Here is a 22,634-nt window from a genome sequence, read left to right as displayed (position 1 = left end):
ATATTAAATCGTAATTCTAATAGTCTAAGATCCGAATATAGGTCGATCTGTACCCATCTGCTTGCCAGATGAAACATTGTTTTTATTAAATTTCATACATCGACAAATATTTATAGCATGGGTTGCCTATCAAAATCGTGTCACAGCTATCTTTAAGGGGGGGCCGTTGTGGTTGAAATCAATATTTCAAGCACATTTTTTTAAAGTATGGTAGAATTATTTTATTTTTAAATCAAATAGCCATATTTAGTACAATTTATAGATTATTCAAGTAAATATTTAAAGAAAAATATTGAAAAATAAGCCAACGGTGGCAAATTTTTAAAGACACTTCAAGAAACAATGAATTTTGCAATGGACATCAGAACTCATCATTAGGTCATGGTAAACAAAATATTCAAAAATATTTAATTAGCTCATAAGCTTTTCGAGCTAGCGCTGTCGAGTTTTTTAGTTTGATCGACTTTTCACTTTTTGATATCACTTGGAAGTCAAAACAACGAATTCTTTTTTGCAAAAAAGGGTGAAAATCAACATATTTATTATTGTTAAACAAAAAATAAGCATAAAACAAAGATTATTTCGACAGCGTAACCCCAAGGAATGTCTAAAGAAAATATATACAAAATTCCAGGTGGGTCAGTGAAGTAGTTTTTGAGTTACAATGTCTAAAGCCTTTGAAAAAAGCAGTTTCGAGGAAAAATCGTTTAAAGTATTGTCAACTTTTATTTTTAATTTCATTTTGTCTGTCAAATCGTAAAATGATGCACACCTGAATATCTTTTTGAATCGCGGAGTAATTTACAAAAGAAAATGAGAACAGCTGTTGACCGTTGTTCATTACGTTCAAGCTTGCTGGCGCGATCCTGCTGCAAAGCGAGTCGAAGGTAGGAATATTCAACACTATCTCCCTACCTCCCTACCTTCGACTCCCTTTGCAGCAAGTCCGCGCCATTGCGCTTGTGCGTAGTGAGAAACGGTCAACAGCTGTTCTCATTTTCTTTTGTAAATTACTCCGCGATTCAAGAACATATTCCAGTGTGAATAGCAAAAAAAACTGAAATAAAAGTTGACAATACTTTAAACGCGTTTTTCTCAAAACTGCTTTTTTCAAATGCTGTAGATATTGTAACTCAAATCTACTTGACCAACGCACCTGGAATTTTGTATATATTTTCTTTTGACATTCCTTGAGGTAACCCTGTTTAGATATTTCTTGTGTTTTGCTTATTTTTTGTTTAACAATAATAAATATGTTGATTTTCACCCTTTTTTTGCAAGAAAAATTCGTTGTTTTGACTTCTAAGTGATATCAAAAAGTCAAAATTCGATAAAACTAAAACTCGACAGCGTTATCTAGAAAAACTCATAAGCTAGGTAATAAAATCTTTTTGAATTTTTTTTTGCCGTGATCCAGTGATGAGTTCTGATCCACCGCAAAATTCATTGTTTTTTGAGGTGTCTTAAAAAATTGCCACCGTTGGCTTATTTTTCAATATTTTTCCTTGAATTTTTTCTTGAATAATCTATGAATTGTACTGAATACGCCTATTTAATTTAAAAATAAAATAATTCTAGCATACTTTAAAAAAGATGTGCTTGAAATATTGATTTCAACCGCTACGGCCCCCCCTGAAGCATAGTTATGACACGATTTTGATAGGCAACCCTTGCTAGAAATATTTGTCTATGTATGAAATTTAATAAAAACAATGTTTCATCGGGCAAGCAGATGGGTACAGATCGACCTCTATTCGGATTTAAACATTATTGGATACTGGGCAGAACATCGAAGTTGTCTATACGTAATAAACTGTTGGTATACAATACAATACTCAAACCGGTCTGGACTTGTGGGGTACAGCAGCAAAATCCAACATATCCATAATGGAAAGATTACAATCCAAAGTGTTACGCTCTATAACAGAGGCCCCATGGTTCGTGTCAAACAAAAACATTTATTGTGATCTAGAAGTACCTACGATCAGTGAAGTGATAGTTCAGTGCAGTGTTCGGTACATAAAACGCCTAGAAAGCCATCCAAATGCCCTGGAAATAAACTTGCTTGATAATAGTCAACAAACTCACAGATTAAAACGTAAAAATCCACTGTACCTTATTTATAAATAAGTTTTATACATCACCGTAATTGTGTTTATATTTTAGATATATGTATTGTTTGTAAAAAATGTAAAATGTATGTTTGTATGTAGCATATTTTCGGAATGTCATGTTTGTTCCATACTAGAGGTCCAGTCATTGGACTGAGCTCTCTAACGTCAATTTTTTTTTAATTCAAACCCCAAAGACGCTTATTGTTAGAATTTTTATAACTAACAGATTGCTGAATAAACGTTTAAAAAAAATTCGGATCCCATACATAAGTTTGTTTACCAACAATTTTTTGATTTTGCACTTAAGAGACACGCTTACAAATTGTGTTGCAAATTTTTTATCTCGTATTTGTCGATAAGCCTATATGTCAATCAAATAATTAAATTTTGAGATAATAAAATAATTATATACAATCAGACCAATTAACGCATACAAAGCCGTTATTGAATCTTATCTTTTATTCTGGCAAATTATTACGTTGCGTCACCTATAGAATATTATAATTGTTATTATTCTGTTGTTGTTATTAAAAAATGTAAATAATCGCTTTATTTACACCAGAGAGAAATGGGGAACAATTTTTTAAAAGAAATTAAAAAAGGCGCGTGGCACTTGGCGAGTGCCGACAGAAGTGAATACTTCTTATAGAGCGTTATTTATTACTCTATGTGGGTTAATGAATTTGTATGTCTGGTTATAACTGAATATTTTAAATGTTACTACAAATAAAAACTCTAGTCATTCGCATGAGAACTAAAAAAATTAGGCATGAAGGTAGCCACGATTTTAGTGACGAAGTCATTCCAAAATATATGTATAAAATAACTGAATTTGACTTGTTCCGGGATTTATCTAAAAAATCGTCCATTTTAGAGAAAATTAATTTATTCCATAATTTAGCCCCTCTTTGTATATAAATATGTAATACAGATTTTAAATTTGGGGTCTATTTTATCCCACGGATATATATGTTTTTAAGAATATGTTAATATATTTAATAATTAGAAGAAAGTTTTGTTTTCGTTTTAAAAAAAATTGTTTTTATGTCTTAGCAATCTTTATAATAGTAGGGGAGGAATGTATGCTAAATTTGCAGTTACTCGAGCGTTATGGGGATCTATTGGGTTGTGAAAATTAGGTCCTCCTTTTTCTTGCAGTACCATCTCCTATCGGAGGTTGGATACCATCACAGCAATCTTAACTTTGTTGGCTGCAGTTCTGAACAACTGTATTGAAGTGCACCCATACCACTACCTTAAATTTCGCAAGAAGGAAATCCTCCTACGTCCCACATTTCTCTTTTCCGAGATTTTTCCTTGGATTATGAGTCTTAGCAGAGAGTAATTTTTTCCTCTCATTATGTGGCCTAGATATTCCAGTTTTTTCGTTTGTATGGTTTTTATGACTTCGCATTCCTATCTTCAGCAAAACATCTTGATGTGTTACTCTCTCTGTCCATGGTTGTTTCCACATTCTCCTGTAGCACCACATCTCGAATGCCTCAATGTTTTTGATGTTTATCTTTTTCAGTGTCCAAGCTTCCATGCCGTACAGCAGAACGGAGAAAACATAGCACCTTAACATTCTCTTTCTTAAGTTTATATTTATGTTCCGGCTGCATAGGAACTTTTTCATTTTGACAAATGATTGTCTCGCTATCTCTATTCGCCTCTTAATTTCTCTTGTTTGGTCATTAGCATCAGTGAACCAAACCCCTAAATATTTGTAGGGCGTAACCCTTTCAACTGGCTGATTATTTATGGTTAAATTCACATTGGTGTATAGCTTCTTTGTTACAATCATGAATTTAGTCTTTTTGATGTTCAGTTTTAGACCATATTTATTGGTATGAGTGTTAATGTTTTCCATCAAATAATGTAAATTTTCTAGGTTATCTGTTACTATTAGCGTGTCATCAGCGTATCGTATATTGTTACTTAACTCTCGTTAATGTTCATACCAATGTTTTGCTCTACGAGCGCTTCCTGGCATATTGTTTCGCTATATACATATATTGAATAGTAGTGGAAAAAGCACACAACCCTGACGCACACCTCGACGAATCTCAATTTCTTCGGTTAACTAATTATCAAAACGACGACGAATCTCATATTAAAAATTTTAATTTTACCCCTACCCTCACCGTGGGAAGTCGTGTTTTGTATCGTTCGCTAAATTTTTGAAAAATATTGACCACGTATTTTTTGTTTTTCGATCTGACGTTTATTTCTCGAAATATTCGCTTTTTTCTTGTGAAACTCACCTGTATTAAGATCCAATATTAGAGGTACATTTACAGGGTACAAGGTTTCTAACCATGTGATTTTCTGACGCGCTCGAGTAACTGCAAAAATCCCCGCTTGGGCTCCCCTACCATAAATGCATGCGTATTTTACTAATTATTTCGATCGTTTAATTTTCAGTCCCGCTAATTTAGATAATGGATACCGAAATTGTTTTATAAGTAGATAGGCATTGAAGAAATAATTATCTAAGTCATTAGTGTCATGTTTTTATCAGTTTAGCAGAAATTTTTTTAGGTCGAGCATATAATTAAGTATTTGGTTTTTGCTTATTGTACTGTTGCTGCCGTAACAATTTCAATTATGAACAGTCTAACATTCTTTATTCGTAAATAAATACATATACAAAATTTACAAAATATACAAAAAGATCGGCTTCTCTCGCAAAAATATTCCCTGTCTAATTGTCATAAACTTTGTTATGTCAACAACTTACAGAACCTACTGATATATCTATTTGGACTTCCATTTTTATTTTGGTAGATGTTTTTAATAGTTTTCTGATATCTAGGGCTTAGGGATGTCGGTTTTTGACAAAACACCGGTTTTCGGTTATACAGTTTTCTTTTGCTTACGGTTTAACCTGGCGGTTATAACCGGCCAACAAAACCGGTTTTTCCAAAAACCGGTTTTCGGTTTTTTAAATCCAATAGGTTACAATGTTACATTTACAATGCACTTTGGTTTGCGATACTCCACTCGACTCGATACTCGATATCAATATGATCAAAATTAGTACTATCGAAAGAACATCAATATCAATATAAATAAAACACAATTTTTAATAAAACCATTTTATTCTATTAATTATTATATTTATTTTTTTATTTTATTATTATTATATATTTATTGATTATTATTAAATATAATATAGCGTAAGATTAATATATACATATTGCAATAATATACAATTTAACCCAACCATTTCAACTTATAAAAAATTTCCCAGGCTTTTTCAAATGGGATTTAAAAAAATAATATCAACATAAATATTTTACTTAAAAATAAATTGGATAATGCAATTTATCTTTTATTTTTACTACCATCAAAAAAACTTTATCACGTATTTCTTTTAACACGTTTGTATATTTGTATAATAGGTACATTTTAACTCATTTAATACTTCCTGTATGGGTGTATCGTTTTGAAAACGTAGGGAAATCCTTGGAGATTCGTATTCGTAATCGGTAATTCGATATTCTTAGTCAGAACATTATTTTTGGTAATCAGAAAAAGTCATTCACCAACTTTCAATGTCAAGAGTCAAGTGTGAAAAATAGATGATGTTTGCATCTACTTCAACCAGATCACTTCTTATGTAAATATTATGATTACAAATACCTTTTCAACGAAATATTATAATAAAACTTAATTGTTTCTGGCTGATGTGAGTTTGCACTTTCAGTTTTCTTCTGTATTTATAGAATAAAATTTGAATTATGGTTTTGTTTGGAATAATTACTTGAGAATAATAATTATGATTGGGATCCAAAATAATACCTAACCTAATCCTAATCACCGTAAAAACCTAATAACTGGTTTTCACGTTAAAAAGAAAAAACCGGTTATAACCGGGACAAAAAAACAACCGGTAAAACCAGTTACTGCGAAGTAAAAAACCGGTTTTAGGTTAAAGCCGGTAGGTTTTTCCCATCCCTACTAGGGCTCCTTTTCCGTTGTACAGAAGATGGCATGCATCTTTTGAGTCTTATTATCCAATGCTTCCTTCAAGGTATTGGCTTTATGCCATTATAACACCCTGGTATACATTATATTAAAATTTATTATCTGATTCATTAGTACTTGTAAAATATAAGTTATTAGTTTTAGGGTTATATTTATCAATTTTATCCCTCTGTAGTTTCTGACTGTTTCTATCTCTTTTTTAAATAGTAAAATTAGTTTGCTAGTTTTTCATTCTTCCGACATTTTATTGCGTTTTATAATTTTTTTATTTAATGTTGCTTATTTTCCTGTCCTTGCTGCTCCACAATATTTATACCCTTTTTAATACAAAAGCACGCTTACGTCATTCAAAATTTCTGTCTGACTCTTGACGAAAGCGGATATAGGGAAGTGCAAGCTTCGCCATAATTATCTGTAAGAAGGATTTATCTGTTATATAACTGTACAATTTTGGCTGTAGGATGAGGTAGCTCTGACTTGATTTTGGAAAGCCTACGTTGATTATTTGATTGAGGTGTTGTATCTCTGATTTGTTTCCGTTGATATTGTCCTGCCCTAAGGAAATCCGTGCAATAAATTTTTGGACTAGACATTAGCTGTAAGCCAGAATTTGATTCCAAACTTATCGGGTTTATACGCCATGTACTGGGTGAAGTGACATCTTGCCTTTGTGGGAAAAAGCTGTTCGTCGATAGATATATTTTAGCCAGTTGTAGGTGTAGCAAAATATACATTTCTCTATAAATAAGGTCCATATTTCCGACGCAAGTGCAAATTTATCTGTTGATCATCGCTTAGATCTGGTACTTCTCCTCCGTAATAAGGACCGCATTTTTTCTAGGTAGGCATCAACATATTCAACAAGTAATTACACTAAGTACCTACCTGCAAAACAAAACTTGTAATCCTTAAATAGGTGTAGCAAAGTCCTAAATTTTTAAGTTTCTAGAATAACTATGAATAAGTAGTAATACAGAGGGTCAAGGGTCAAAAATAGAAAGCAGTCAAAATGACCGCCCTGGTGCTTCTAGGTATATATTAAAACATCTCAAAAAGTAATTACACTAAGTACCTGTAAAGGAGGAATTATAATCCTCAAGTAGATCTAGGAAAATTTATAAATTATCAACTTTCTAAAACAACTAGGAATAAGTAATACAGAGGGGTCAAAAATAGATAGCAGTCAAAATGACCGCTCTGGAGCTTCTAGTGTTAAACAATATTTCACAAACAATAATCAAATTAGTTTGATTTTTGTGGAATTAAAATTTTAAAATACTACAAAATATAGAGTAAGAAAATAATATATTAGATAAAGATTGGAAGACATTTTGGTGGAAATCAGCTTGTGTGAAGCGAACACCGCTGTCCTACGCGTAGCACCAAAAATTAATGTTTATTTAAAAAAATTTCTGACGCCGTAGTATTTAATCGATTTTAATTTTGCAAATGACAGGTAGAGTACTCTTCTATAAGCAGAAAAAAATTCAACTTACTATCTGCTTTATTTTCAATCCTGCAACATTTAGAAAAAATGGATGTTTTTTGCGAAAGCTGGATTTCAAAATTTATTTTGCAAAATCTATTAAACCGATCTTAATGAAAATTATAGTATTTTTTATTATATCATAGAGTTTTTCTGGTTAAAACATGAAGGTTATAAGTGTAGCACAAATGGTAGAAAAACGTAAAATGCCAATACTTGTTTTTTTATGTTTTTTAGCAAGTATTGCTATTTTGCAACAAGAGTGAACAATTTTAAAATTTTTAACGAGTTCTATATTGTAGGAAATTTAATTACGCAACTTTTATGTCAGTCCAATTTTTTTTGGAAATGAATACTTTTAAAGTTATAATCAAAAAACGAAGAAAAAAATCGAACTTTTCCTTCACTTTTTGATATTTTGATTATTTAAACAATGTTCCGGACCTTTTTGAGTGGGAGGTTAATTCAAATATTGTTATTTGAGTAATTTTCAAGCAATCTCTGCAAAAAAATTTGAGTCACCTCTCAACGTCCATCTCAAAACAGATGCGCCCTGGACTATTATTCTAGATCACATTTCGAAACTATAAGGTTTGAAACAAGTATGCTGTCGTTTGTGGCAGGTTTATTAATGTTTCGTTACAAAAGAATCTATTATATTTTTAGTTACTACATAATTAAACACGTTTACCCCCAGAAGATATTGATTTTTTTTTAAGCAATGCATTCTTTATCACCTTTGATAATCGTGGAAGATATTTATTATATTTTTGTAAAAAAATATTTAAAAATTAAAATTTTGCACACCAGTAGGTAGTGTCGGAGTGCAAATCTAGACCGAATAATAGATAATGATTTTAGTTTTTTGCTAGACTGGGTACGTTATTTACTAGTACGATAGGTCGTTGCGTTGTCCCCATTATTATATAAGAGCTCACTGCAAATTTGATTAGTTTCTGGTGATTCATTATCTTTAAGATATTTAATGACTTGGACAACTTTTCCAATGATATAGATTCCAATCATTTCGATTTGCTAGGGTGTTATCTACTTCTTCGATATGATGGCCATTAAATTTGGCGTCGAAAAATTCAACCCGTCTTTTCAGATAAATATTGAGCCCGTATATTTTCTGCTCCATCCTTACAGCTCCCTATTCTTGGGTTAAATTTTTTGCTCATTTTGTTTAAATTTCCGTAGAACTTTTAAGTGTCATTTTGATTTCTTAGTCCTTTAATAACCTATGTCCAGACTGGTGCTCTTCCAATTTCAACGTGCGTTTCAACGTTCCGTTCAACAATCAATTCAACACGCGTCAAGGCATGCCCTCGCGAATGTGGATAGACTCATCCCTTTTCCCTGTCCTCATATAGCACCTTTCAGTCTATCCAGGATTGATGAAAGTGACGCTATTTTTGCTAGGAGGACGTAGTATTGCATATTTGGTGTTACAGAAAGTTAAAAAACGTAAAAGATTATACCGAAAATCTTGTATGAAGAGTTATTTTAAAACCCGTAATTTTGGCATTCTAAAGGATTTAGAACGCCACGACAATGTGTTGTAATGATATCCTTCCGCCCGGCATTCAACAGCTCGTCAGAAGAGAACTGTATGCGCATTGATACCAAAGCAGCCCCACTAATGGCCACCTCACCGATGGAGCCAAGGAGTGATAGCTACCGAGAGTGTATTTAACCTTCGGATGACCAAGGGGGTAAATTTTGACCCCAATGTATGTTTTTATTTAATAAATTCAGAATTATTTTTAATTTTAAACTCATTATTTTTTTATTTAACTTTAATATCATTCTAAACACCTACCCTCATATTTTGTAATAAAAAAAATTCCCTATATTTTAGGAAAAACTGAATTTGGTGTCAAAGACGAATTCCCTTGGCCTTCCATGTTCCAATTTTATATTAGGTAAATACCGTCTATTATGTGGAATTGTTTGTAAGAAACATTCCAATATTAAAAAAAAGTTGTTTGCTAAACCTGTGGCGACCTAAATTAGTGTATATTTCAAAATGTCTTTAGTTCTATGTTCAGAATGATGATTCCTCTTTTGGTTCAGTTGTGATTGAAATATGTTTTTTTCTAATGTTTATTTATCATTTATTGATACAATACTAATATTAAAATTACGAATACATTATTTTATTTCTTAAAACCACTTGTTTCTTTTGTCAATTGTCATTTTTGTCTTGGGGTCATTTTTTACCCCGTTGGTAAAAAAAGGTTGGTCATCGGAAGGTTAAGAAGAGAATTGAGGATTATTTGGGAACTCAACCCAGTTCCCAGCGGGTTGAGCTGGGAGCAAGGGGCAGTTATGCGACTGAATCGAGACTCTGTCAGGACAAAGGTACTCTGGGTTGAAGAGAGGCTTTGCCGGAACTGTACTTAGTCTTTTGACCTAAAAGAACTACCCGTCACAGTGTTGTTTACAAATTTTACAAAAAATGTCAAAAAATAACTTTGACAATCTTCTGCATATGGTTAGGACCTCTTTGGGTGTTAGTAGTAGTAGTAGTACCACACTTTTAAGCTAAATCTCGGTATGCATCGTTCCTTTTATTTTTGTTCTTGTAAGACTGGCTACCCAGCTAGCAAGATAACGTTGCATTAACGTTAAATTTAGGTTTTTTTTGTATTGTTACGTAACATCTATCAAAAAATGACGTTACTGATACGAAATTTTAATACGTATAATTATACGTATGAATTTATTCGTTTCTTAAACGTGGCTCTTTGGTAGGTTTAACCCGGGAGTAGTCGCGCTCACTTCTGTAACGTCGATAGTCGCGTGTGAGATTCTACCTCAAAATAAGAATTTAAAACAAATTTTTATTTTGTATTATTTTTATCTACTTTTTATATTGAAAATATATATTTCTAACAATTTTATTAAAAAAACCTGTGTTAACGGCCACCTGCCAACATCGGCCACCTGTCCTAACGGTCAGTTTAAAAATTTCCCAAACCAATTATATGTAGACTACAAAAACTGGCAATACCGTCCACCTTTCTATATCGGCCAATAGTTCTTTCATTTTTAGTGGCCGTTACTGACAAATTTTACTGTACAGTAAAACCTGTGTTAACGGCCACCTGCCAACATCGGCCACCTGTCTTAACGGCCAGTTTAAAAATTTCCCAAACCAATTATATGTAGATTACAAAAACTGGCAATACCGGCCACCTTTCTATATCGGCCAATAGTTCTTTCATTTTTAGTGGCCGTTACTGACAGGTTTTACTGTATTACGAAAAAGGATGAAATGTGAGATTCTATCTAACGGCGCGACTACTCACGGGTTAAAGCTAATTGGCTCTCCCCAAAGTCATAAATTCCACAAAAAGAAGAAGAAGAAGAAAAAAAATTTCTAAGCATTACTACACCCTTCCTCGAGACACTTACGAAATTTTTTCAAAATTGCAAAATTTTTCATCAAGTTATCGCGAAAAAGGATAAAAATTGAGATTCTATCTCATCGCGCGACTACTCGCGGGTTAAATACGTATGAATTTATTCGTCTCTAACACGTGGATTTTGGTAGGTATAGACACGTATAGATCTCGTTTGAGATTGCAGTGCCATCGCGTATTTATTTCGAACCTTTCATTAATACCTAACCTTACATTTCCGTGATTAAAGTCGTGTTCGTTTTATGGAGTTATGTCAAAAAAATCGAATTAATATTGTTGTGTGCCTCAATGTGATTCTTGGATAAAGCGTACCTAATAGTAATTTATCGTTTCATTTTTTCCCTAAATAGGATAAACAAAATAGAATTCTATTCAATGACCGTTTAGTTGAAAAACGAAATGTATGGAAATATCTTCTAAAAATGGGGAAGCAGCCTAGTCCTTTTATGAAAGTGTGCAGTTTACACTTTACGAATGAAGATTACTTCAAGGGTATGTGTATGTATTGTAATATAAAGTAGCTATTAATAATTGTGTCTCTTTCTCTCACATAAAAGTCAAATAGGTATATAATAAATGTTTATTTCAAATATTTAATAAATATGTCGGCATCATGTATGTGGTTTTATTTACACAATAATTTTAAGTCCTATTTATAAATATTATTTATACCGAAAATTCTCCTAAAAAGTGACGTTTTTGTGACGTTAAAAGGTTACGTAGAAATAACGTAAAATTGTTACGCAACATCGCTGTGACTTTTATACGTATATTTTAGGTAAAATTTTATGTAACTTTTGACGCAACTTCTCCCAAAATGTTGACGTTTGTTTGACGTTATATATACGAACATTGTTAGCTGGGTAGTTATGTCCCATAAGCACTCATAAGATCGATAGTCAACGAAGATCGAAGCGCAAAGAAATTCAACTGCGGTGGAACAACGTTCCCTGGACTGTGCGCTATGAAAAACCGGGTCCGGTCCAGAACTGCAAACAGGCATGCGTCAGCACATGCCATTCGAGGTGACAAGGTATGCGCTGTGGCATGCGTAAGGGCATGCGTCTGAGCGCACGCAAAAAAGCACGCTGGTGGACATAACAAAAATGCTTTCTGCGAGTTCTCAAATTTTCTTTTTTCTTTTATATATTCTTTTCTTCTCTTCAAATAACACTAGTCAACAAAAAAACCAACAAAAATTGTGAATTATGTTAAAATGGCTGTACCGGGGAGTTTAAAGCGTCCTGAATACGAATTCAAACACTAAAATTTTCCAACACGTATAGATTTTTAATTATCTTCTTCTTAAAGTGCCGTGCATTTCTGCGGTAGGAGTCCACGCATACATTGTCTTGTCAGGTGAAATGTTAGATGTTGAGTTATAGAATGCATCAAATATTGCTGTTTATTATAGAAATTATTTTATACTATATACACATAAGTTCAGAACTAGAAACAAAAACCGTAATAAGTCTTTTGTACATAATTTCCTGCCTATCCAAATTTTCCCATAACACTATGTGGATTAATACAAACACACATTTTATACTGCATAGTAAACAACTAGTATAGCTCCTGGTTACGGTTCCTAAATATTGTAAGTTTTACTGGGTAGTAAATTCCATTTAAAAAAAATCCATTATTGTAATGTAGAACCTAGAGTTAAGCATGTCCTTTGGACAAGTGAAGGTCTCGAACTAAATCATGTAATTAGGCTTGTTGGATGCAATAAGGTGCTTTTTCGTCGCTTTCGGGAAAATAAGAATCATTAGTTTCTGATACATCATCTCATCGGGTTTACTTTTATCGCCATACATTTCCAAATCTTCTTCCCAATTTGCCGGGGGTCCTGGAACTGGTAAATCTTCTCCATACAAAACCGGTTTTATTGCTGAGATAATATCTGGATATTCAATTTTATGCTTGCCTTTCCTTGGCACTTTTGTCATGCAGAAGTAACAGTCGTTAAAACAATTTAGAACTAATAAGTTTAAATGGGTAGGTTTACTGATTAAGGATTACCTTTAGTTTATTCTTTATTTAAATATTCATGTGTTATTTGTAGACATTAGATATCCCAGTGTTGTCAAATTATGCACAATTTTTAGAAAAAACGTTAATTTGATAACATCACTCACCGATATATTACAAATGACTGTTTTAAAAAAATTTTAGTAAAATACTCATAACTCAAAAATCGTAACTCACTTTTTTTTGAAAAAATCATAGCTCAAAAATCTTACGTGTTAGGAACTTTTTATCATCATATTCATATCCAGAGAGCAAAAATTAACAAAAAACAGCTTTTTAAATTCCAGTCGCAAATTGGTTGTAAACTAGTGTAATGAATAAAATTCAAAGAATTTTTGGAAACAGCTAAACTGCTTCAAACATTATTTGAATATTTATTCTAATGCAAGTTTGTAGTAACAAAAATTATTTACAAAAAATAAACAGATAACTCACAAATAAAAAATAGGCAACGAGGAGTTCTTCGCACCTAAGAGACAAAAAAGTAAAATTCAATTGCCAATCCACATGCAATATTAGATAATTGAAGTGAACCACTCATCGCAGAAAATATCTCTGTATTCTTCATTTAAAAAACTTATTTCTCCAAACACAAATTCTGCACTTGCAAGCTAAATTTTAAATAAAGATTGGGATGAATTAAACGCTTTCCAATGCTTCAATGATATCGAGCAGTGCACTCTGATTAAACTATGCGTAAATTACAAATATAGTCTGTTCGCTAAACTCAGACGCAACTTTCTAGATATTTTAGTCGGTAATTTTGCCAATTTTAGTAAAATTGGCAAAAAATAATTACTAAGTAGTTAATAATCATTAAATGGTTAGTAATTTTGCAAATTTTTGCAAAATTGGCAAAAAACAAAAAAAATATCGACTAAAATATTTAGCCAGTTGCGTCTGAGTTTAGCGAACTGACTATACCTATTTAATCTGCCGAATGATCTAATCTTCATCTTATGATAATTTATAAAAAATCGAAAGAGTTCACTGAAATCATGGAATTACTCATGCAACATGAGACCATAAATTCAAAATTATATTGTCGAGACATTAAAATGTCGTAACAATACATGAAAAGATACGGAAGTTTGAATGTCTCACAATAATTTATCAGTATATACGTTAAATAAACATCTCGAACCTTGTAATTCGAATATGGCCATGGACAAAATAATATACACGTGAGTAAACTTAATATTAGTTATTAAATATCAATTTTTAGGATCATATCCTCTCAGAGGTATCAGTTTGTATAACTAAAAATTACCAGCTCTTAAACCTCATATCTCTACCGCCTTTCCTTTTATTGGAGTATTAGGGCGCAGTTCCTTCTTAGCCAAAAGTGAAATATGGCTAATTGGCTGGATCAGCGCATCCTTCTTCTTCTTCTCTTCTTTTACTTCTTGGAGATCTTTCGATCTGTTTCATTCTGAAGCTGCCTCTGGTTAATTTTTTAGGAGGTAGATTGAGGAGACTATCTCTCCATCTTTTAGGTGGTCTTCCGGGGAGTCTTGAACCGGGCGGGTTGTTTTCTAGGGAAATTTTTGGGAGTGTATTCTCATCCATTCGTCTTACATGGTTGAACCAGATTGCCTCTTCTTGTTTTCCCCGCATCCTCTTCGGTTTTATTTCTTCGAAATCTCCTACACAAAAATTTTCTGTTCCTCTTTATTTCTCGCTGTCTGTTTGTCTGTTTGATATAACTTGTTACAGTTCTTCTCCAGCTATTATCCGCTCTTCCTGTCCATCTTCTTCCTTCAGGCTGGTATTCGAGTGCCTGTCTGGTTATATTATTTTGGTATTTGCTTTATAAGTCCTTTTTCTTCCTTAACATTGACTTATTTTTTCTTGTTTTTTTTTCCACAGCTCTTTTATTTTATCAGGACAGTACATTTTTAGGATTTTTCCTAACGATTTATTTATAAAGGTTTGTAATTTTCTGGTAGTTGTTCCTTCCGGTCTCCAAGATTCTGTGCCATACAAACATATACTCTTTACTGTTAAATATTTCGATTTTGGTTCATTCTATATCGCGCGTGTATTCCAGATTTCATTTAACGACGTATGTGCATTTTGTTCCTTTACTATTATTTTTCTACGTCTGATCTTCTACCGCCTTTGATTTTCATGATTGATCCCAGAAAATATGTAAAGTTAGCTACTTTCTCTATTTATCTTATTTATTTATTTTAATATTAGTTTATTGACTGCTGTTTTTAAGAGTTTCGTTATCGGTTTTCTTCTGCATATGATTGCTATATTTGGTAAGGGACAAGTGTCGTCTTCAAACTACAAGTCCTCCAACTGGTGGTACAATTTCCACCTAATACCTGTATTTTTATCGCTTATTTTCTTCATTATCCAATCCGTTATGATTGGGACTAGTATCAGGGACAGCAGTGACAGGGACAGTTTTCAATCAGTAGTTCAATAATTTCTTCATCTAATATATTTATGTTCCAATCTGGCATTGTATCCCTTCTAGAATAATCTGATTAGGGTAACGTATTTAGTAATTCCATACAGTTTCAGAATCTTCCACATTAGCTCTCTGATTATACTATCGAAGTCCTTCGTGAAGTCAATAAACAAATCTATACTTGCTGTTAGATTTCAGGAAGACCATTAGTCTTAAGGAGTAGTTTAGGTTTATATGATGCGATCTCTACTTCACTATATACATTTTTTCTGTTTTTCAAAACTGACTTGGGTTTTGTCTCACTAATACACAATGCATCACATACACCTCTATATGTAATGATCACACTGGTCACAAATGGCATCAATTGGATTTTTAGTAGTAAAATAAGAGGGTGCAAATTAAATATTACTTGATTTCCATGTAAGCATGACAAATAGCTTGCCATTTTCTCTGTCAATATACAAACATTGTTTAATCAAAAGTAATAGTATTGCATACTTATTAAGATACCTTTATTTTCCACCGGTTTGGAAGTATCGCTAAAGTAATGTATCAGTTTCTCCAAATGTCAAAAATCCATTAAATCGGTTTTACAGCATTCTACGCCTTTCCGTTCATAATCGCCCCTCCTTTCTATTTTGGTAGTCTTCCTCTCTTAAAATTTTTTCGAACATCGCCTTGAAGATTCCCTTTATCCATGTAGTTGCTGATCTTCCTCGTTTTTGTTTTTTTGTGTGGGTCCATTCTAATACTTTTTTGGGGACTCTCCTTTCCTCCAAGATTAGCTGTCATCCATTATTGTTTTTTCTATTTCCATTTGTTGTCTAATGTCGTCGTCTCTTAGTCGTGTTCTAGTCAAGATTGTCTTGCTGACCTTCTCCAAAAACCCATCACAGTGGCTAATAATTTATGTTTGTATTTTTTGGTTAATTGCCAGACTTCAGCTCCATGGGTTAACACTGGTTTTAATATAGTGTTTAAAATTCGTGTTTTATTTTCTGTTCTTATATTTTTTGCCACAGTGCCGAATTAAGAGCTCCTATCACCTGTTTTTCATTTACTATCCTTTCTTTAATATTTTCTTCGTTTTGTCCTATACACGTTAAGTAGTTTTATTCCCAAATATACGTATTGTTTGCAGCTTGTAATTGTTTCCTGTTCTAGGTTCAGGTTCTCCGTTTCTTCCCTTCGTACGCATAGATATTATGTTTTTTCTTTGTATTCACCTCCAGACCCCATTTTATATATTCCTCTATTAGTCTCCTTGCCATATGTATTTTCAAGATCGTCCTTGTCCTGTGCAATTACAATTTGGTCATCTGCATAGTGTAGCGTGTAGATTATCTTATCTCCTATTGGTAGTCCCATTCCACTGCACTTCTTCCATTATACAGGGTGTCCCGAATAGATTGGTCATAAATTATATCACACATTCTGGGGTCAAAAATAGTTCGATTGAACCTAACTTACCTTAGTACAATTGTGCTCATAAAAAAAGTTACAGCCCTTTAAAGTTACAAAATGAAAATGGATTTTTTTCAATATATCTAAAACTATTATAGTTTATTTTTTAACAAGGAGAATTAAACTAAAAAGACAGATTCACACCCAAGAAAGTCACTAGAATAATAACCAAATACATCTTCTTTTTTGGTTGATCTAGTCGGCCCTCAACGGTAATCCATAAAATATTATATTAAATTAATACGCCCCTAAAGAGTTCCAAAAACAACTGCTTTTTATATAAAAGCAGACTAAAAATCTAAAAATTAAAGGAATAACACAGAAAACACAAAAATCGCTGATATAACTTAATTAACCTATGAAATGTCACTAGTGTCAAAATTTGATAACTGTCATTAGTGTCAAAATTTTATAACAGTGGAGTAAACTTGCCTGCGGTTGGACCAATTACAAACAAGCAATACAGCGCGGTAAATTTGAATCACTCCTCTTGGTTAAAAAACAAACCATAGAGATTTTTTATTGAAAATGGACAAGGGGCATTCTTATGGCAGGAACATCTTTAAACAAAATTATAGTGAAATTTGTCCACCCCATAAAAATTATATGGGGGTTTTGTTCCCTTAAACCTACCCAAACTTTTGTCTACGTTCCAATTAATTCATTATTGTGGTACCATTAGTTAAACACAACGTTTCTAAAACTTTTTTGCCTCTTGGTAGTTTTAGATAAGCCAGTTTTTATCGGGATGCGGCTTCTTTTTTAATATGTTTACATAACAATTTTATGGGGGTTTTGTTCCTTTAAACCCCCCAAATGTTTGTGTACGTTCCAATTAAACTATTATTGTGGTACCATTACACAGTGTTTTTAAAACTTTTTTGCCTCTTAGTCTTTTTTTGATAAGTCACCTATTATCGAGATGTGGCTTCTTTTTCAAAATATACCTAATAATATAAATAATAAATAAAATTTCAGATTATTAACAGCTCTCTATAATCGTACTTACCGTATACAAATATGTGGTGGATTCTACAAATATTCAAAATATCTCGATAAACACGGGCTGATCGAAAAAGTACTAAGAGGCAAAAAAGTTTTAAAAATATTGTGTTTACCTAATAGTGCAACAATAATAATTTAATTGGGACGTACACAAAAGTTTGGGGGGGGGGGGGGGTTAAGGGAACAAAACCCCCACAAAGTTTTTATGGGGTGCACAAATTTCACTTTATTTTTTTTTAAGATGTTACTACTATAAGAATGCCACATGTCCATTTTCAATAAAAAATCTCTAAGAGTTTTCGATATAAGAAAAAAAATCGATTTTCAGTTTGTAACTTCAAAGGGCTGTAACTTTTTTTGTGTACACTATTGTATATAGGTAAGTGAGGTTTAATCAACCCATTTTTGATCTCAGAATCTGTGGTATAATTTATGTCCAAATTTTTTTGGGACACCTTGTATACAGTGCGTCTATAAAGTAACGCATAAATTCATTATTTCTTAAACTGGCGACTTTAAGGAAAAATGCTGAAACAGGTCGATTTTTATTTCTAGATTGCGATTTTTTGGCATATATAGCATACTAATGACGTCATCCATCTGGGTGTGATGACGTAATCTATGATTTTTTTTAATAAGAATAGGGGTCATGTGATAGCTCATTTGAAAGGGTATTTAATTCTCTATCCACTAATATAAATATTAACATAATTATTTATACAGTGTGTCCAAAAAAGGTTTTTTTAAAATTAAATTAATTGCCAAAAAAAGATGAATATATTTAATTTGTTTAATTCTAAATACATTTTACTGGTTTATTTAAAAAATAAATATTGATTTTCGCTTAAACGTAATGTTCAAATTTCCAAGAGGCAGGAGGGTGGTAGCTCTAACATTGAATTTAAGCGAAAAGCAATATTTATTTGTCAAATAAACATGTTTTTTTCTGTTTTATGACAACAGTAAAACGAATTGTAAATTAAATAAATTACATACATTCTTCTTTTTTTTAAAGTCAAAAGGCAGATATCGAGCACTGAATTTATTAAATCTTGCCCAAGTATACTTTCGCTATCTAGAGCATCCTCAGGGGCATTTCGTCAATAAAAGAAGGTATCCTCGAATTTCATTTAATTAAAATAAATAATTTGTTGGCAAACTTAAATTAACATCTAACTAAACACTGAACAAGGGACAAAACAGATAAATTAAAGTGCCAGTAGGTACTACATTTTGCAATATGGAGGCAGAATGAAGTATGAAGTGATTCTTCTTTTTGTCTCAATTAATTTAATTAAATTTTTTTAATAACCTGTATAAATAATTATGTTAATGTTTATATTAGTGAATAGAGAATTGAATACCCTTTCAAATGAGCTATCACATAACCCCTATCTGATTTAAAAACTCATCGATTACGTCATCAAGCCCAGATGGATGACGTCATTAGTATGATATATATATGCCAAAAACATGTAATTTAAAAATAAAAATCGGCCTGTTTCGGGATTTTTCCTTAAGAGCAAACAGTAGCGATCAACAGGTAGCAACAAACGCGTTCCAAGATTGCGGCTCTAATTTCAAATATTTTGTCGAGATATTTGGCACACATATTCGTAATATAATAAAGAATGGCGGTACAGAGCCCAATTTTAGAAATATGTTAGTATGTGAAAATTACTCTGTAACTAAATAAAATATTGAAAAAATGAGCCTGTACCGCCATTAAGAAAGACAAAAAAATATACTTTCTTCAAATAAACTTTTTTATCCCGTGCCTAGATTTTGTGTCACATTGGAACTACTAAAAATCGATTTTTTTATAACAAGAAATCGAACGTCACTGACTTGGCAACATTTCGCGCCTATGTGTATAAAAATTATTGTTTTTGATAGTATAAACGTCACTGTCAGTGTCGAATTACTGACGCACTGTTGCCTCAATTTTGAAAGTTCGCAGAACTTTCGAGATCTTGGACCGCGTTTGTTGCTACCTGTTGATCGCTACTGTGTGCTCTTAATATAGCCGGTTTACGAAATAATGAATGTATGCATTACTTGCTGGACGCAGTGTATTAAATAATACTGGCGATATAGAGTATCCTTGCATTAGCTCTTTAGTTGACCGGGAAACCTTTTGATATTTTATTTCTGCTTTTAATTTTAGATGACGAGTATCTATATAGTTCTTTGAGTGCCTGAATGATAGACACATTTATACTGGTCTTTTCTAGTACTACCCATAGGCTATTAATGGGAACCATGCGACCATGTCATATGTCTTCGTTGGATCCGCCATGAGTAAATTCTACTCTTGGGTTCTTGAAAACTATTATCAAAGGATTTTTTTAACTCGGTTTAGAAATTACTTGTTTCATATATATTTTCATTGCTATAGTAATTTACTTTCGAACTTTTTATGCTGTAGAGTTAAGTGGACCATTGATTTACGCTTATTTAGAGGTATAGGTACCAAAACAGTCGCAAATTTGTGATATATAATTTAACTAAGTTTTTAATTCCCCAATTTTTTACATCAAATATTATTAAAATTATTTGTTTGATGTCTAAGTCTTGATTGTAATCTTAAACAAATAAAATCTCAAAACTAAATCATTACCAAATAATTATATTATATTATCTTGGTCCATTGAAAATGATTACGATAAGAATTTAAAGGCAGATACATTTACATAAAAGGTTTAGGTTTTAAATGATTATAACTGTGTTGTTGCATGACGCCAGTATTCAATACCTTAATATACGTTTTTGCAGTTCATGGTTTGACATCGTTATCATCAAATAGTATCACCAAATAGGAGAATGTCAGTTCCGGGGACACCAGAAATACGGATCCAGCGGCCTTTATATGAAAACGATCAACTAAGACAGGATTTGAATTATGAAAAAGACCAAACTAACTGTAAGTAATAAAGGATTTAATCACTATGTATCATTTTACCACAAAATATTTTCCAGTGTTTTTTAAGACCATGGGTACATAATTCGCAATTATTTTACGGCTATCCCTACCTTTTCTGTCTTTACATGGCAAATTACGTGTAGTAAAATTCACACTGGTATGGATATGTAAATATTACTAGAATGTCATTCTACTTGACAATGTCATAATTAACTTAAAGAGATAACTTTTGAGTGATCTTAAATAACCGTTGTTTTTATAATTGCAAATTATTCAGTTTATAAATGTGATAATTTTTTCACTAACTGTGTATTCAGTGATTGTAATATTTTATAAGTACAACAAAAACTAATACCCAATCGAGAAAAAAAGGAAAAGTGTTAAAGTGATTTTTTAATAATATATTGTTACTACGGAACGCTTACAATTTTGAACATTTTTGAACAACAAAATACTTGGACCACATAATATATCTTGATGTATTCTCTGCTTGGATCTTCCATAAATAATACACAATAAATAACTTTTTATAAAGGTCACGTCTTAAATCAATTATTTATCAAATACATTATATATCAATATTATTTAATCAACAACTCAAAATATTCCCGATTCATGTCAAATATTTAAAATTGTCACTGATTTTCACTGTCTGACTGTCTGACTGACAATATTCTGACAATATTCTATTCGACTGAGTGCGTTGTATGACAAAGATAGATTTGGAAAATATTACCACGGATATTGTGTTCGTTTTCTTCGGCTCCTGAAAAACCGATAAATATTTTTAAAAAATATAGACGCAGAATGAAAGACTAAATTATTACCGAGGGCCGAAAGTCCCTTAGAATAAATAAAAGGTTTATTTTAAATGAGATATTTGAAATTTAAAATCACACTAAATTTTCTCTTAGTTTTTCAGCCCTGTAACTTATTAAAATAAACATTATAGAAGTTCTTAAGGACTTTCGGCCCTCGCTAATAACGTAATATTTCATTCTGCGTTTAACCCTCCGTTAGTCGCTAGGATAAACGGAGCATTAAAAGTCGCTACGGTGTCAGAGACCGACAATTAAAAAAAAAAGTTAATGCTATAAAATTCATACAAATATTTTATATTGTGTATAGGAATGACTGAAAAATATTTTTGAAAATGTTTTATTGAAAACCAACAGATATAAAATGAAAAACCCTAGTATAACAATATACATATTGTAAAAATATTCGCTAGGAACCATTTCCTTAATTTCAACAAACGTTTTTGTTCGGCTTCAAAGGACACCTATGAATAAGAATTGACCAAAACCTATCAATAAAATGCAATAATAAGATGCTAAATCTTTACCTAAACTGCAAGGTGTGCCAATAAAGTAATAACAACACCGTTAGTCGCTACGGAGTCTTGCACCGAAAATAGCTATAAAACTTGCACAACTGTACCCAAGTAGGTAAGAATGTATACTAACACGAGGTTAGTTGATAGGAAGAGGTACAGAAAGTGGCGATAGAAAAAACCAGTTATTTTGTAAATCCCGAATGAATAATTCTGTCGTCGGTGTGTGACACCGATAGCGAATAACGGAGGGTTAAACTTTCCAAAAATACTTATTAGTTTTCTCAGGATTCGAAAAAAAATGAATTCCCATTTTCCCATTTCCCAGAGCCCAAAGACTCTGAAAGCTAAATACCAAATATAGGGGCTAAATATCTAGTTATAAATTAACAGAACATAGAATAAAAAATAAGGGTAAATATTTTATTGTTGTGT

At 32.1% G+C, this 22,634-nt stretch overlaps 1 protein-coding gene across 5 annotated transcripts in view; it reads left to right on the top strand.

Moving 5' to 3' along the window:
- Nucleotides 1-22,634, top strand: part of LOC114335389 (sulfate transporter) — a 128,837-nt gene that overhangs the window by 59,692 nt on the left and 46,511 nt on the right. For 3 of the 5 annotated variants that reach the window (XM_050644352.1, XM_050644353.1, XM_050644351.1), the window contains exon 2: nt 20,719-20,866. In XM_050644352.1, the coding sequence (XP_050500309.1) occupies nt 20,767-20,866 (100 nt within the window). In that variant the 5' untranslated portion in view covers nt 20,719-20,766. Of the gene's footprint in view, nt 1-14,113; nt 14,234-20,654; nt 20,867-22,634 lie in introns of those variants that run through there. The other 2 variants (XM_050644354.1, XM_050644350.1) reach the window with 2 other exon arrangements.

Source organism: Diabrotica virgifera, chromosome 2 (assembly GCF_917563875.1).
Source record: "Diabrotica virgifera virgifera chromosome 2, PGI_DIABVI_V3a".
Taxonomy (NCBI): Eukaryota; Metazoa; Arthropoda; class Insecta; order Coleoptera; family Chrysomelidae; genus Diabrotica; species Diabrotica virgifera.
The sequence above is the reverse complement of the archived record's forward strand: the minus strand, read 5'-3'. Positions and strand labels throughout refer to the sequence as shown.